General features: G+C 34.6%; 1 protein-coding gene across 14 annotated transcripts in view; it reads right to left on the bottom strand.

Moving 5' to 3' along the window:
* Nucleotides 1-15,147, bottom strand: part of PTPRK (protein tyrosine phosphatase receptor type K) — a 504,015-nt gene that overhangs the window by 370,259 nt on the left and 118,609 nt on the right. For all 14 annotated transcript variants that reach the window (XM_019729449.3, XM_019729452.3, XM_074333559.2 and 11 more), the window contains exon 2: nucleotides 9,237-9,359. In XM_019729449.3, coding sequence (XP_019585008.1) covers nucleotides 9,237-9,359 — 123 coding nt within the window. The remainder of the gene's footprint in view (nucleotides 1-9,236; nucleotides 9,360-15,147) is intronic.

The following is a 15,147-nucleotide window of genomic DNA, read 5'->3' as shown; positions in this document are numbered from 1 at the left end:
TTTTCTTTCAATGACTATAAACGCTTCCCTTGTTCCTATAATCTTTTGAACCAGCCGTGTCATCCTACCAGTTCCCCTCAATGATGAATTAAACATACCTTTAGCATGTGTCATATATATGTGTATGTGTACATATATATGTACACACACACATATACATAGATAGATATAGATATTAAACACTTGGCTCATTTTCAGGTTTTGAGGTTTTTATAAAGTATAATACCTTATTTCTTCTGTGATAAAACTCAGGAGGAAAACAAGAGAGGATACAAAAATTCTCAATAGTAACAACTGCAGGTTAGAAAGCTAAAATAAATGTATTAAGGAAAGGAAGATTTCCTACTTGTCAAGGTACAGATGTAGTAAATACTTCTAAATCAAGAAAAAACTGACTCTAGGCTGGCAATACATTAGGCAATTCAGTGCTACTCTAAAAATGCTTTATTTGTCTACTCTTCCAAATATCACAGCTTCTATATTCTACCCACAGATCTATGCTGCCATATATGAATCAAATAGTTCTACAGTAGGCACTGTTGTTTACCAACCCAATATCTACTGCATCCTTATTCCAGTAAATCCGGTTGGTCACGTGTACCCAGGAAAGCCTCAGCCTCGGCTCCAACTGGGGGAGGAGGGTGAACCTGGAAGTATAAGCCAACCATGTCTTATTCTCCCTATCACAGATGGTTTTAGTCATGGATACATAACATAATTTTGGCCAATTATGCAAGAAGTCTGCTGATGGGCACCTCAGAAAAATTCTTTAGGTTTATTTAAAAAAACAAAAACACAGGTGTAATGAAGAGACAACCTGTTTTTCTTCGTGTCTTTATTTAATATCTAAAATACCTGCAGATCTTAAACCCATGAGGGGACTTAGTGTGAGGTAAAAAGATAACCTTTCTGAATGGCGGAGCATAGAGACAGAAGAACCTGGGTCCTGGAGGACAAAACTGAGCCACTTAATTAGCCAATCCTGGACCTCTTGTTATGTGAAAGCAGCTTTCCTTATGGTTTAAAGACATTTTGAATTGGGCTTCCCATTACTTGCGCTGGAGAAATCACAACATTCAACTTTTTCCACATTTCCAAGTCAGCCCTGAAGCTTTTTTCTGCTGCCTCTGAAGAAGGATCTCAACTTATACTTGCTTATATGGAATTCAAAAATCAGATCTTTCTCCTATATCTCTACACACTTGGATTCCTAGCCTTGACTTTCCCAAGGTATGAAACCACTGGCAATTGACTTAACCTCTCTAAACCTCAGTTCCCTCATCTAAAAGAATGAAGTTAATACATACCTTAAAGGGCTTTTATGAGAATTAAGCTAAATGATATATTTGAAAAATACCTGGGATTAGACAGAAATGGTCAGAAAAGCATTTTTTTTTAATATCCTGTAAGTCTAACCTGGCTAGGATAAAAATTGCACACTCAAAACATAATTTTTGAATGCCCAAATTTGCCACTTCACTTTCCCACTTAATTCACCAACTATTTAAAAATTGGTGGGAAGGGAGGAGGTACAGAAACACATAATCAACCTGATGAAATTTGTGGAATTGTCCTGTTTCATTTTAATCTTATAAACTACAAGAAGCAAGTCAGCATACCTTTTTAATCTATGTCCCTAGGTGAAGATTTCATCTATGATGCTGCTGGCATTTCTAAGTTGTTATGTGCTCTAAATACATAAAACATTCACTTTTGGTTGGAAAACATTTCTCAATCAAGAATTTCCTCTTTCAGGTGGGTAAAGAGGCCTGTACAACATACAATACTCTCGGCAAAAATTAGATCTGATAACTGACAATCTTTCAATATTTTAAAAGCATTTTTTAATGTAATGATAATTAAATATATAAGCAGAGCTCTATATTTTTCACATTAACTATATGAAATAATTAACATCACATATTTTTAAATAATTCCTAATTTAATCACTTGCCTTTAACTGCTTTCTTGTACATTTTATTTCTTAGCTTCTTCTTACATTTTAAAGATAATAAGCTTTTAAACTGTGAATGTCTAAAAGAGCTGTTTAGCCATCATGAAGCAAGTTTATTTTTGGAGAGGAAACTTGTAAGGTCATAACTGTACTTTTCCCTCACATTCCCCACAAGGAAAAGTAATTTAGTTTCTTTGGACTATATATTGATTTTAATGTAAACGCTAAAGGTGACTGTATAGGCTTTGAAATTACTCTGCATTCTTATCCTCAATTCATTTAGGAAGTTGGAAGTTCTCTACGACTGGCATCAATATTATTATTTTTTTCTTTTTTTAATGCTAGCCTGGTTTTTCCCCTGAGATATATTGGGACATATCTAACTTAGATGCATTATGTACCTAAAATACCAGGAAAATACTCCTGTCCCAGCATGCCGTTTCTGTCCACTGTAATTTAGACATTCTTCATGCTGCATTTATGTCCACAAGGGTAATAACCCTTACATTAAAAACCAGCCTTCGTGAAGTGGCTCACCTTTCACGGGGTCCATTACAGCCTTTCACTCTGTGACCCTTCACTGCCTCCAGCTCCCACTGTTTTTAATCAGCAACTCAAATGTGGTAAACTATCTTGTCTGTGCTGAGGGCAAAAGCACCAACAGACACATGATAATATGGTTTGGAAGAACACATTGAAATAAGCCCGTAATTCTAGTCCTAAAACACCGCACTGCAAACAAAGTCTGAAAATTATTTTCAAACCCTAAACTTAGTCAGAGTCCTTTAGTCTATGAATTTTTCTACCATACATGCTCTAAGGAGAGAACAGATCATATATGTGTTTCTAAAGGTTTGCTTACGCAGACACGCAGCAAGTGTTCATCAAATAACTAAAAATAGAAGACAGGTAAATCAAAGAAAGGACAAAGTATTTCCCAGGGGGGTGAGGATATCATGGAGGAAACCCTGACGTGCAGAAGCAATTCAAAACAACAGCAAGACTCAGATTCCATTCCATGTGAAGCTTAAGAGACAGTCATTTAAAGCTTTTAAATTTTGAAAAGAAATAGAATTTCCTATGAAGCAGTAGAAAATCATTGTGAATTAAATGTAACATATAGCTGGTTATATAGTGGATTTAAATGTCCATCAACAAGTTAAGGAAAATGCAGGATGATACTGTGTCAAGAGTAATTCACATCAAATGGACAGACGTAAGTTCAAATCCCATTCTTGGGTAGGCTTTAAGGAAGTTGCTCACTCTGTTTGTCTCTAAAATGTCACTAATTTTGTAGGTTTCATGTGAGGATTGAAAAATATATATCATGTCCCTGTTATAGTAAAACTCAGTAATTGAGCCATGTAAGTCATAGCTAATCGTAGCAAGTACCTTAATCTCAGAGACGTTTATCTATAAGTGTTAAGTGTGCATCAAAACATTGTTTTCAAACTGTCCCTTGGAATCTTACATCTCTAGATGTTTAACAGCTGTGTTAATAAACTGATGTGACGCTATTATCTTACTCTTGCCCCTCTCTCCTCCTTGTCTCGCTTTGCTTTTCTCCACTAACACCCGTCTCTCAGTTGTCCTTAGGACAACTGCACAGGTTCACACTTATACTCTCTTTGGCCATATTAACAGACAATCATAACTGGATGACAAAAAGGGAATAAACCAATATTTTGGCCTGATTTGCTCAGTCTTCTAACACAAACAAAACTAGTCATAACACTGCATTGCAACTCAGTATCTCTTTACCAACACTATATGCACATAACTTTATTCTACCACTTTCTGCCATAGTTGCCTCAGGTAGATTTTCTGTGAAATAATTATATTAGTTCAGATGTGTAAGATCTTGGCAGCTATGACCTTGTAGAAACCTGTTTTATATTGTCAGTAATACGGTGATGGAAATATTATACAAAGTAATCCACTCATTTTAATGAGTAATTAAGGTTCCCAGAGAGATTGACTATGGAAAAGAAATGGTAAGTTAGCAGAAAAACTCCCTTGAAATGTCCCCTCAGGGGTATTAAAATGTGATACACTGCACATATAATATTGTTTAATACATTATGACTAAGTCTTCTCTTATAAAACTGGGACACCAGTATTATTACTTAGAAAACTTAGCTAAAATAGCCTAACCTATAAAAAAAAATTATATGAATCATGTGGACAACAATGTTTTACTTGATTTTCAGTATATCACAGTATCAGAAGAAAGCCAGGCACAAAATCATGTGACTCATGTACACTCCCCATCGAATACATAAACACATTTAGTCTCGCCAAATAAATATTTGAAGAAGGCAAGCCTATTTTAACAACCTGGCTCATAACTCATGTTTAAACTCTAAGATGAAAAAATAAATAAATAGATAAGAGACATAGTTCTAAAAGTAACATTTTAAAATAAAGGAAGATTTCTAACCTGTTAAAAAGTAAAAGCAGTTATAATTACAGCAGAAGATAAATGTATTGAGATGTCAATCATAATCCCTACTCTCAGATCTAGGACAGAACGTACGGTACATGGTCAAATAAATTTGTTTCATGAGGTCATAAGTATAAAAGAATGTCTGACAAACAAGGTCATAAACACATGTATTTGAGATAAAAAAACAATTTCTAGTTCTATGCAATATCTCTCTTTCTCTGTGGCTTTGTTTGTTTATATACCAAACTTCTGAGAAGACTGAATTAATTTAATGAGAGAGAGAGAAAGAGAAAGAGATAGATAGAGAGAGAGAGAGAGAGAGAGAGAGAGAGAGAGAGAGAGAGACTGAAAAAGGAGTTCATTCCTGGTAGTATAAATAACATTTAAAATTATGTCCAAAATAAATAGGTGAAATCATTTATGAGGCAAAAGCTAAATATTAATAATTATGTGATGGTGTTCTAATTACATTAAAATATGAACTGAATATAATGCTTGGGGAACGGGGTATTTTTTTGTTCAATTATCTAGGAAGAGAAAGAAAATGATAGTTTGGTTTAACCCCTAACCAAAATATGTTAGACCTCATTACATAAGTTGACATTTTTACCTAAGTAAAATAGTGTCTTAGGAAATCAAAGATGAAAAATATGGTTTATGCTCATAAGGACCTGATAGTTTAGTGAAAAGAAGGGCATAAATGATATTATAATAGCTGTAATTGTAATACGTACATAGTACACTGCGGAGCATATTTGGATATGAGGATAGAAGAAATATTATACAAGCTCCAAGCCAATCAGGAAAATCTTCCCAAACCAGGTGAAATTTAACTAGACGTAGTAAAAATGGGTAAGTTTGGTGGGTGGATAAGTGGACAGACAACTGTCTATGCCGAGGGAGGAGAACATACAAAAACCCAGAGATGTCAAAAACTATAGTATCTTTGAGTGGGAGGAAAAGGCCCAAGTTGGTGGGGAAAAGGGTTTGAGTCCATTTCTCCTATTACATATCTTTTATTCTAATCCATAACTTTTTAAATTATTAATTTAGTTCCCATAGCATCGCTATAAGCACTGGTTTTATTTCACTTTATTTTTTGTCAATTTTTATAAACAAATAAGAGACACATAGAAAAGTACACAACTCATACAAATGTATAGCTCAGTTTGAGCATACACGTGCAAATACAACCCAGATCAAAAAATAGAAGACTGTTAGCATCCAGAAGCTACCTTCACCTTCAAAGCACTAACCATCTGCCACCCAACAGCCCCTTCTGCAGATAAACAATAGCCTGATTTCTAATACCGATTAGTTTTGCCTTTTTGAAATTCATATAAATGAAATACAGTACATATCCTTTTGTGTCTAGTTTCTTTCCCTCAAGATTATGTTTGTGAAATTCACCCATATTATATGCAGTAATAGTTTGTTCACTTACAATATATTCCATTATATGCATATATCACTATTTATTTATCCATTGCACTATTGATAGACATTTGGATTGTTTCCCATTTGGGACTTATGAATATTGGTGCTGTAAACATTCTTGCACCTATGGTTTGTAGAACACGTGTACTCATTTCTGCTGGGCTTATACTAGAGAATAGGTTTGCTGGGTCATTAGTTTGAAAAAAGTGGTTGTGCAGATTTAGACTCAGACCAGCAGTAGATGAGAGCTTCACTTGCTCTATACTCTCACCCACACTTGAAATTTTGATCTTCATCTGCTGAGTGTGTAGTCATTTCTTGTTGTGGTTTTAATTTGCATGTTCTTGATGATTGAATTGAGTATATGCTCACATTTTCATATGTTTTTTGGCTATTAGGATATACTCATTGTTTTGCATGCTATTTTAAACATACTTAGCAGGCGTTTCAGCCACCATCATTGTCACTTGACAAAGATAAGTGTGGGGGGGTAGGAACTGCAGAAGAACAGTCAATGGCATTATGTCTTCAAACGAGGACAAATAATTTTCTTGTTTCTCTATTCTTTTCTTCTACTCATCTTCATTGTTCTTTTATTCTAATCTATTTATTGACCCTGCCTTTCTTCTTTCCTTCTATTTTTCCAGTCCAAAAAAGTCAATAAAATGAAGTCAATTAACAATGCCCAAGTACTTTATAGAGTTCAGTAGTTCAACAACAAGTTGCATTAGAGACCCTGCCTTCTTACTTTAGGATTGTCGCATATTTGAGGTTTATTTTTGTTCATAAATGAGAAAAGTAAACATGTCTGACAATTTATTTGAAAACAAATGGGTCACTCATTAAATTTTAATAGGATAAATCTAAATGTTTCTTTTCCAATTTATGAACAGATAATATTCAGTGAGCATTTTAAAGGAATATCAGAAGGAAAATGGGGGGAAAAAACAGTACATGTTTTGTAAAAAGATACCAGTAAAGAAGAATATACACATGGGTGCTTTCTTTCACCTTCTATGAGGACTAAACACAAGTTACATTTGGCAAAAATAAAGTAGCCATGACCTTTTCCCTCCTCTGCATGATTAATTACTTAATGTTCTATTAATTGGAAGATGTGGCTGAATTTCAAACACTTTCATTTTCTGTGCATATCATCCAGCACTGTAACCACCGATTAGGCTGTTCATCAAAGGTGAGCCCACAAGGTCATCTGAGCAGCGTCTCTTCAGCTCCTCATTATCCATCTTCAATGGTAATTAACATCGCAGCATTTCCATAAATCAACATCTTTCTGATTATTCTTTGATGATAAACAGTCAAAATGTGTGCATCCCAGCCCACCCCTTTTAATTTTATATAAAATATTCGTTCTAAATATACCACAGAAAAAACTCAGGTGAAATATTACAAGAATTTCTTCAATTAACATATACCAGAAAAATAAGGTTATGTAACTTTGAAAGAAAGATACAAACTGATACACAAAACTAAATGAGTCTGCTGACAACACAGGGGTCAAAAACATAAGAAGCAAAGGGTATCAGCCACCTAGTACCAACTTATTCCTCTGGCAAGAAAATTATGGCTCAGTTCAGTTTCACAAATAACCATTTGCCTACTCAACCATGGAAAAGTGAAAATTTAGAATAGAAAGCAGATTTACTTCACCCTACTCTCAAAGAACACATCACCAGGCAGACCAATTTAAAAAAAGCTTTCCAAAGGATATATTTAGTATATTAATTTATAAATCATACCTTGGAAATGCAACATTTAGGTTATGTTGACTTTGTGTACTTGTGGTGTTGTTTATTGTTGATACTTTCACTTTTTCTACATATCATATTATTTCGCAACTTCAGGGTGGTATTGATAAAGGTTATTTTAAAATAATCATAATAAAAATACTGAAAATGTGTTTTACAACTAAAATTATTAGTAATAGGCAATCAGCCCACGAATTATGTATGATTATATATTATAGTAGATAATTGTATATTATTATATAGTATACTAATATAGTACATTGTTAATTATTATATTGTTTTGTGGGGGTCTGGAAAAAAGTCACCCCCAAGATGTGCCTCTGAGGTATGCAGATTGCTTTGAGCTAAAGGCAACTTTAGCCTCTTTTGACAAATCTATACGGCAAGACAAACTTCTATTCACTAAGAATCTGCTCTTCTTATAATCCTGCAATGAATGACCCTTTGAAGGCCCCAAGGCACCTTACCACAGCCCTAGCTCAGAATGGCTTATATATCCATGTTCCTTTCTATTTCTGAACCTCTCCATGCTTGTGGAGTCTCTGATTTTCTCATGCATGTGGGATTCCCGTACATATGTAAATATTAAATTTGGTTATTTTGTCTTGCTAATCTGTCTGGTGTCTATTTAATTATTACAACAGCCAGAAGAAACTTGAGGGTAAATTTATTCCTCCCCCAGAGTATATTATATACACACGATTGTATATAATGCATAATTTATACCACAGTTGTTTATTGCTAAATATTGGAAGGAAAACAGTTTTCTACTTTAGTCCATTATTTTAAAATTCCTGTTTGCATTTTGAATTTATATGACTAATAAGCCTTGTTAAATATATACACACATGGCTTGGAATTAGTTGCAAATTAATATGTAGAATTGAAGGCACAAATATTAGTCTGACAGTATATAAAATGATACGTACATATTGCTATCCTGTGTTAGTTTTAAGAGAAAAACAATTCAAACTGGGTTCAGGAATAAGGAAATATTTAATTACACAAAATCAAAACCAAAGGATTTAACAAGTTCAGGGTAAAGAATACACAGGACTCAGCCCTATTTTTACACAATTCACTCAGAAAAGACCTTCTCTCTTTGAGACTCTGATTACCAGGCCACCTTTCCTCAGAGCCATGGGCATGCTCCTGACCACAGGGACAGTGAGATAAGCTTTCTCCCCACGATGGAGCAAAAGTCCTTCCCTTCAGTCTGACTGGATCAAACCTGTATAGGTACTAACTGATCTGATCCCACATTTTAGATTATTTTGAAAAGAATTTGTTTCTTCTTCACGTTATTTATTTATTTTTTTTAATTTCTTGGTTTTATTCCCATTTGGCTTTTTAATAAAATATGAGGAGGAAAGCAAAAAACAAAAAAAACACTAATATTTTTCCAAAGTCAGAGATAACAAAGATATAGTGAGCACTCTTGAAGAACAATAGGATTAAAGAAAGTTATGAAGGGAAAATCAAGGAATATATTAAGGCTCTCATAGATGTGGTTGAGTAGCTTGACCATAGTAGTTTACTGTTAACAAAGTATTGTGTTAACCTAAACTAAGAAAATGGTACCTATTCCAAAGTGACTCCGCCAACACGGGGTACATAGAATGGGTCTCACCTTGAGGCATCTCAGGCGGCAGGTAATGAGGTTCTTGAGCACTAACATGGACCCACTCAAAGTCATCATACAGATCCTGGTGGTAGTCACAGGCTCCGGGACCGTCATCAAAAGTGCAGCCACCTAGAGGGGAAGAGAAGAACTGCCATTACATTCTAAACGGGCATTACAAATGGAGCATGTGTTGGAGAAACAGTAGACTGAAATATGTAATGTGGTACTCATAACTTTAATAATAAATGGCCCTCCTTTTTATCACTATTCTTGCTAAATTTTCACATGAAATTAAATTTCTATCAGTAGTTTCTGTGTGAATAAGAAACTGGTTGGAGCCTCAGAAGGAAGACTGAGGCACACATTTTTAAAATATTAAAAATAATAGGGGATACATGCATAGTGAGGCTTTCTTGAAATTTACAAACCACACAATCTAAATAGTTTTTAACAACTTTAGTAGAGATAGAAAGAGGAAAGAAAAGAGTGAAAACGGTCTTCTTCCATTAATGCAAGTTTAAAAAGGTGAAGTTAACATTTAAGTCTTATCAAGTTCCTTGGTTTAAAAGAACACTTTCAAATCTACTTATAATAGCAAATAAAACAAATAAAGCTTTGCAGGGTCTAAAGTGTTTGAGGTCAGTAACACACTCTTCAATACTTTATTTAGATTACTTTCATACACAATTATGACTTAATAAGAGGGGAAAAACTGAAGCATAAAACTGATCAGATTAGACTATAATCACGCTCACCACTTCCACTTTATTTAGTAACCTCTTAAAAAAAAAAAAAAGTGGTGGTAGCCTTTCCCCTTTACATCAGTGATTTTTCCTGGCTTTATTTTCAGGGGGAATTTTATGGCAGAGGTAGAAAATTACTTTTGTTTCTCAGTCTACATATATGCAGGCACACACAACTCACCATATTTAGTTTATTCAAATCATGGAAATAAGAAATAGCCTTTATGTCTAATCTTGAAAGAAAATGGATTACAACTAACGAAAATCCAGCAGCGGATTTAATGAGAAAAACCAATACCCTGTCTCCTTTCAAGTAGCTTATTTGTTTAGTTTCCACGGGGAATCTTTGTAAAGAAACTCAGTGAATTCTGTGACCAAACAGCAGGCTAGGGGGTGGTAAACTTCAGTCATATAAATTCTTCTCTGTAAACAAGGAATTCATTTTCCTCATCAAAAGTCTATCAATTTGAATATGGAAAATAAAAAGTTATATTCCTCACCAATGACAGAAAGCAGCTAGCATCACAGGCGAAGGAGAGGTCAGAGATGTCCATATGACACCATAGCCTTAACAACCTTTTTCAAAAGCAGAATACGTAGGTGGGTATTCTTGAATCACTCATGTGAGTACATGAATCCTTTAAAATCACCAAACTTCAGCAGCTTGAAAGCTTAATACTCTCCTTTTAAAATGCCTAAAATAGGCTCTCTATCAATGCTCTCATAAAAAAAATGATGTATTTTTAATTTAAAATTTATCAATGAAAAGGGGTTGCTAGGAAATGGATCTCACATAGCAAGGGAAACATTTTTCTCAAAACATAATTTGCAATAAACCCTAAAATGACTTACTGCTTTGCAACACATGCCTTCAGGGCCTCCAGTTGCCCTTTATAATAGCGTGAGTGCCCTCAGTATATAAATTTAAACTACCAGTGGAATCTACATTGGCTCATTTGGAAGACAAATGGCCTTAATTGTTGTCCTTCAGAGCCACTGTTAATTTTAGACTCCAAGATTCTGATTAGCAATAACAACTAGTAGTAGTTTTATGAAATAAGTGGGTCAGCCCCTACTCTTTGCTGCACGTCACTGCCCTATCAGTCAAGACTCTTGGGAATAGTTCTTTGTCCACTTGACTTGAGTGTGAAGAACATTTTTAAAAGGTGACTTTTAATTTTACAGTTTAAAATAAATTCTAACCTAAGAGAAACCATATATCTATTTACCACATATACAGCATATCAATAAATCTTTGGTAAATGGTTTTCAAAAATCTTTTTGTATTTTGTATTTCAAGGTTAAGGACTAATAATCTTCTGTACAAATGTTCTGGAGTTCAAGATATCTTTATATACTGTATTATAATCTATTTAAAAGAGAAGTATCTTAGCAAGTTTCTAATTCATACATAAAAACATAACTCATGAATATAAAGTTTCACTGAGTTAGATGGAAGAACAAAAGGACACAATACTGAAATGATGTTCTAGAAATTTAGTTAGCAGAGGGGATGAAAAATGAGCAAGGAAACATCTTACATTTTCAGTGTTGTATCTGAAACTGGTGATAAGACTACAGCGAGGTGCTGCAAATCATGTCAGAAAAATGGTGACAGCAAGCTTCTGGACTCTTAGAGGAAAATTACTTCTGAAGAGCCATTTCACAGATTGCTAATTCCTCTATGCCAACCAATCAGCTAAGGGACACATCTTTCACTGCAATGGTCTGCCTCCACTGGCGCAAGCCACTTAGGAGGCTTTGTAAGCTATTTACCTAAGAATGAAAAATCAGGCTAATTTGGACTTGCCAGAATTTTTTTCCACTCCTGAGCTGCTCACTGAAAGGACTGGTACTAAGAAATAATAGGTGCCCCCTTCCCCCAAAAAGTATTCTAACCCCAAAACTAAACATCTAGCATTTAGAGAGATTCTTTTTTTTCTCTTCTTTCTTACTTATTTATTTTTTTAAGTGTGGTTTTCCAGGACCCATCAGCTCCAAGTCAAGTCGTTGTTTCAGTTTAGTTGTGGAGGGCGCAGCTCACAGTGGACCATGTGGGGATCGAACCGGCAACCCTGATCTTAAGAGCGCCGCGCTCTAACTACCAGAGCTTACCGGCTGACCCTGGAGAGATTGTTGAGTGTTTGCTTACTTAAACACCTGGTGGTATGAGCGAGTATGGAAATAGAGACCCTTTCTGTAGAATCATGAAAGAATGAATATTAAACTCAAGTCCTTTCTGCAGTCAAGCATTTCAATAAAATGTAGGGTCAGGTTGTCTGAGAACAAAGTTGAGCTGCAGAAAAATACAGGGTCAGTAGATCCCTAGACAGCTCTGAACATTTTGTGAAGGAGTCTTTTAAAAGATATTGTACTAGGATCTTGCACATTCTCCCCTCCTGGACACCTATGTTGTCTTAATTTTTCGACTGATAATAGCAAGAAACATACAGAATCATCTTTCACGGTTCTTTGCTGTTTATAAAAACCAAAGATACAGATTTTTTTTTTTCTTGAATTGTTTGGAATATACAGAGTTTTAAAAAGAACAAAGTCTTGGGCAAAATATGTTGGCAAACATAATACCCTTAACACAGTTGATTTATGACCCTCAAAAATGAACAAATTCATCTTTTCCAAGTGTGAATTAAGCTGTGATACACGGATTTGTAAGTGATCAATAACTTTGGAATGCTCTTTCTTCCATTAAAGATACAAAGAAAGACTAATACATGTCACAACAGGACACATGCAATACTGAAATAAACTAACTTTGAATAGGCTATCTTTATCTAGGCTAATCAGAAACCATAATGTAAGTTTACTGGTATAATCCCCAAAACCCATTACAAAGAAGCCAATACATATCTCACACACACACACACACACACACACACACACACACATCAAAAGAACAACAACAACAAAAACTTATTACTGTTCAAAGGAACTTACTACTGAATATCTTAAATATAATTTCATTTATAATCTGAGATAATATAGTCTATTCCCAGAAAAGCAGACTACTGGAAAAAGTGTAAAAATTGATGCTTTTAAGTAAAGTTAATATATCATCTGAAATCTACTGGGATATCCATATATATATTTTTTTTTTCCTTTCAATTTTACACTTCTGGGAATACTGAAGGTACAAAATAAGAATTGACATATTGTGATCAATGATTATGTAGTTTTACATCAGCTCTAAGGATAAGAAACACTTTTTCTCAATTTAATTCTTTTTCTCAAAAGAAAATTCCAGTATTGAAATTCAAATAGGAAAAAATACCCAAGTAGATGCAAAGAACAAATGCCTTCAAGGTCATAAGTATGAGTCACTGGTCATAATACATCACTTTGGTTCAATAGCAAAGAGGATCTACTGAAGAAAAATAAGAAAATTTATGATAAGAATTCCTTAAAAGATAATCATTTCAGGTCCAGAAAAAAATCCTTTGCCCTGCTTGTAGTTAATTAGTATGTGAAAGTATTATTTGAGCTTAGCTCTTCATAAAGAAAAGGAATTGGAAACACATTTGTGGAAGTCTGAACCTATAATTATTGATAAATACAAATGTATCTTAATGATGAGAGAAGAACTCATTTCAAACACACCCATAAATTATCTAACTGTTCATTCCTAGAGTTCCATTTCCAGCCAAGAATATATGTTCAATATATATAATCCAAGATTATTTAGCTGGTAAGATTTCTATCGAAAATGTCTATGATTCAAAGCGAATGCTATACTCCGACTGACTGAATAGTCCTCCTTTAATAAGACGGAATTAACCAGAATGGAAGAAGTCCAATTTCACTTGCATCTTTGCAGACACAATATTAAATCTCCTAAACTTCAATTAATAAGACAAGAAATTTTAAGGAACTGGCACACACCACCACTTAGGTAGTATAAGAGAGACTGTTTCTAGACACAGCATGGAACAATGGCAAAGTACATACATAGCTTTGCTATTTTATTGCTTTGAGCTCCAAGGTAATAAGAGCTACGTACAGAAGTATGAGGATTAGTGATAATACTTGCAAAGCCTCTAACACTCACCAAGTTTGTTTTTAAAGCACTCTTCTTTTTTATCATGTTCCATTATTTACAGTCTATTCTGCATATATGCTATATACACATGTACCTTATGTACATATTTAACAGCTAAATGAGAAAGAAACTTGTGGTTTCCATATAATTTACCCAGAAAGACTAAACAGAACTTCCAAAAAGGCATAAAGGCAAGATTACCATCTTTTCCATAACCAGTTTTCCCTGAACGCTCATCAGATATTCTTTCAGTTAGGAAACACCTTCCTTAAATCAGAGGTCAGCAAACTTTATCTACAGAAAGCCAGTTAATAAATATTTTAGATGTTATAGACCATACCATTTCTGATGCAACCAGATAATTGTGTCATTGTAACAAGAAACAAGCCACAGAGAATAGTATCTAACAAATGGGTATGGCTGTATTCAAATTAAACTTTTATTTACAAACACAGGTGGCAGGCTGGTTTTGGCCAGTGGGCCATAGTTCACCAACCCCGACTTAGATCACACTGATCTTAAGGATTCTGCAAATCATAGGTAATACAGTCTAGTTAAAAGCTTACAAACAAGGATCTCTGATGTCTACATCACCTCCACATTACTCAATTTTCTTTCCTACACATCAACATGAGTAGTAATGGGCCACAGCCAGGAAATTGAACTAGAAATGGACTCTGAACGACAGTATTACATCTGAAACCAAATTAAATTGTCTTGCTGGGCAGAGGTATAAGTCAAAAGTGAGAATACGAGAGAGCTAAAGACATTTTTAAGATCCTTTAGTCTGGGCTTCAAACTTTGAAGACCACCAAGGGTGATATATTTAACATTGTGACCCAGCATATACATGCATCCGTGCATGCAAATATTTATATACAGTTTTATGAACTGTATATAACACACAAATATATTAATTCACTCACACTGGAAGAGGTCACTGGGGGACTTGACCACCGGTTGACCCACGAGCTGGACCCAGGCAATTGGATCCCCTCCCATGACCTTGGGATATACTTTCCACCCACTGACATAGCCTTGAGACAGAAATGCATTCTTGAGATCATCGGGATGTTATTTGTGACTGAACCCTGTTAAGGCTTCTATATAAACTTTTAAG

The sequence above is a fragment of the Rhinolophus sinicus genome, chromosome 2 (assembly GCF_057876585.1).
Source record: "Rhinolophus sinicus isolate RSI-liver-muscle chromosome 2, RSI-T2T, whole genome shotgun sequence".
Lineage (NCBI taxonomy): Eukaryota > Metazoa > Chordata > Mammalia > Chiroptera > Rhinolophidae > Rhinolophus > Rhinolophus sinicus.
This window is presented reverse-complemented; position numbering and strand designations above follow the sequence as displayed.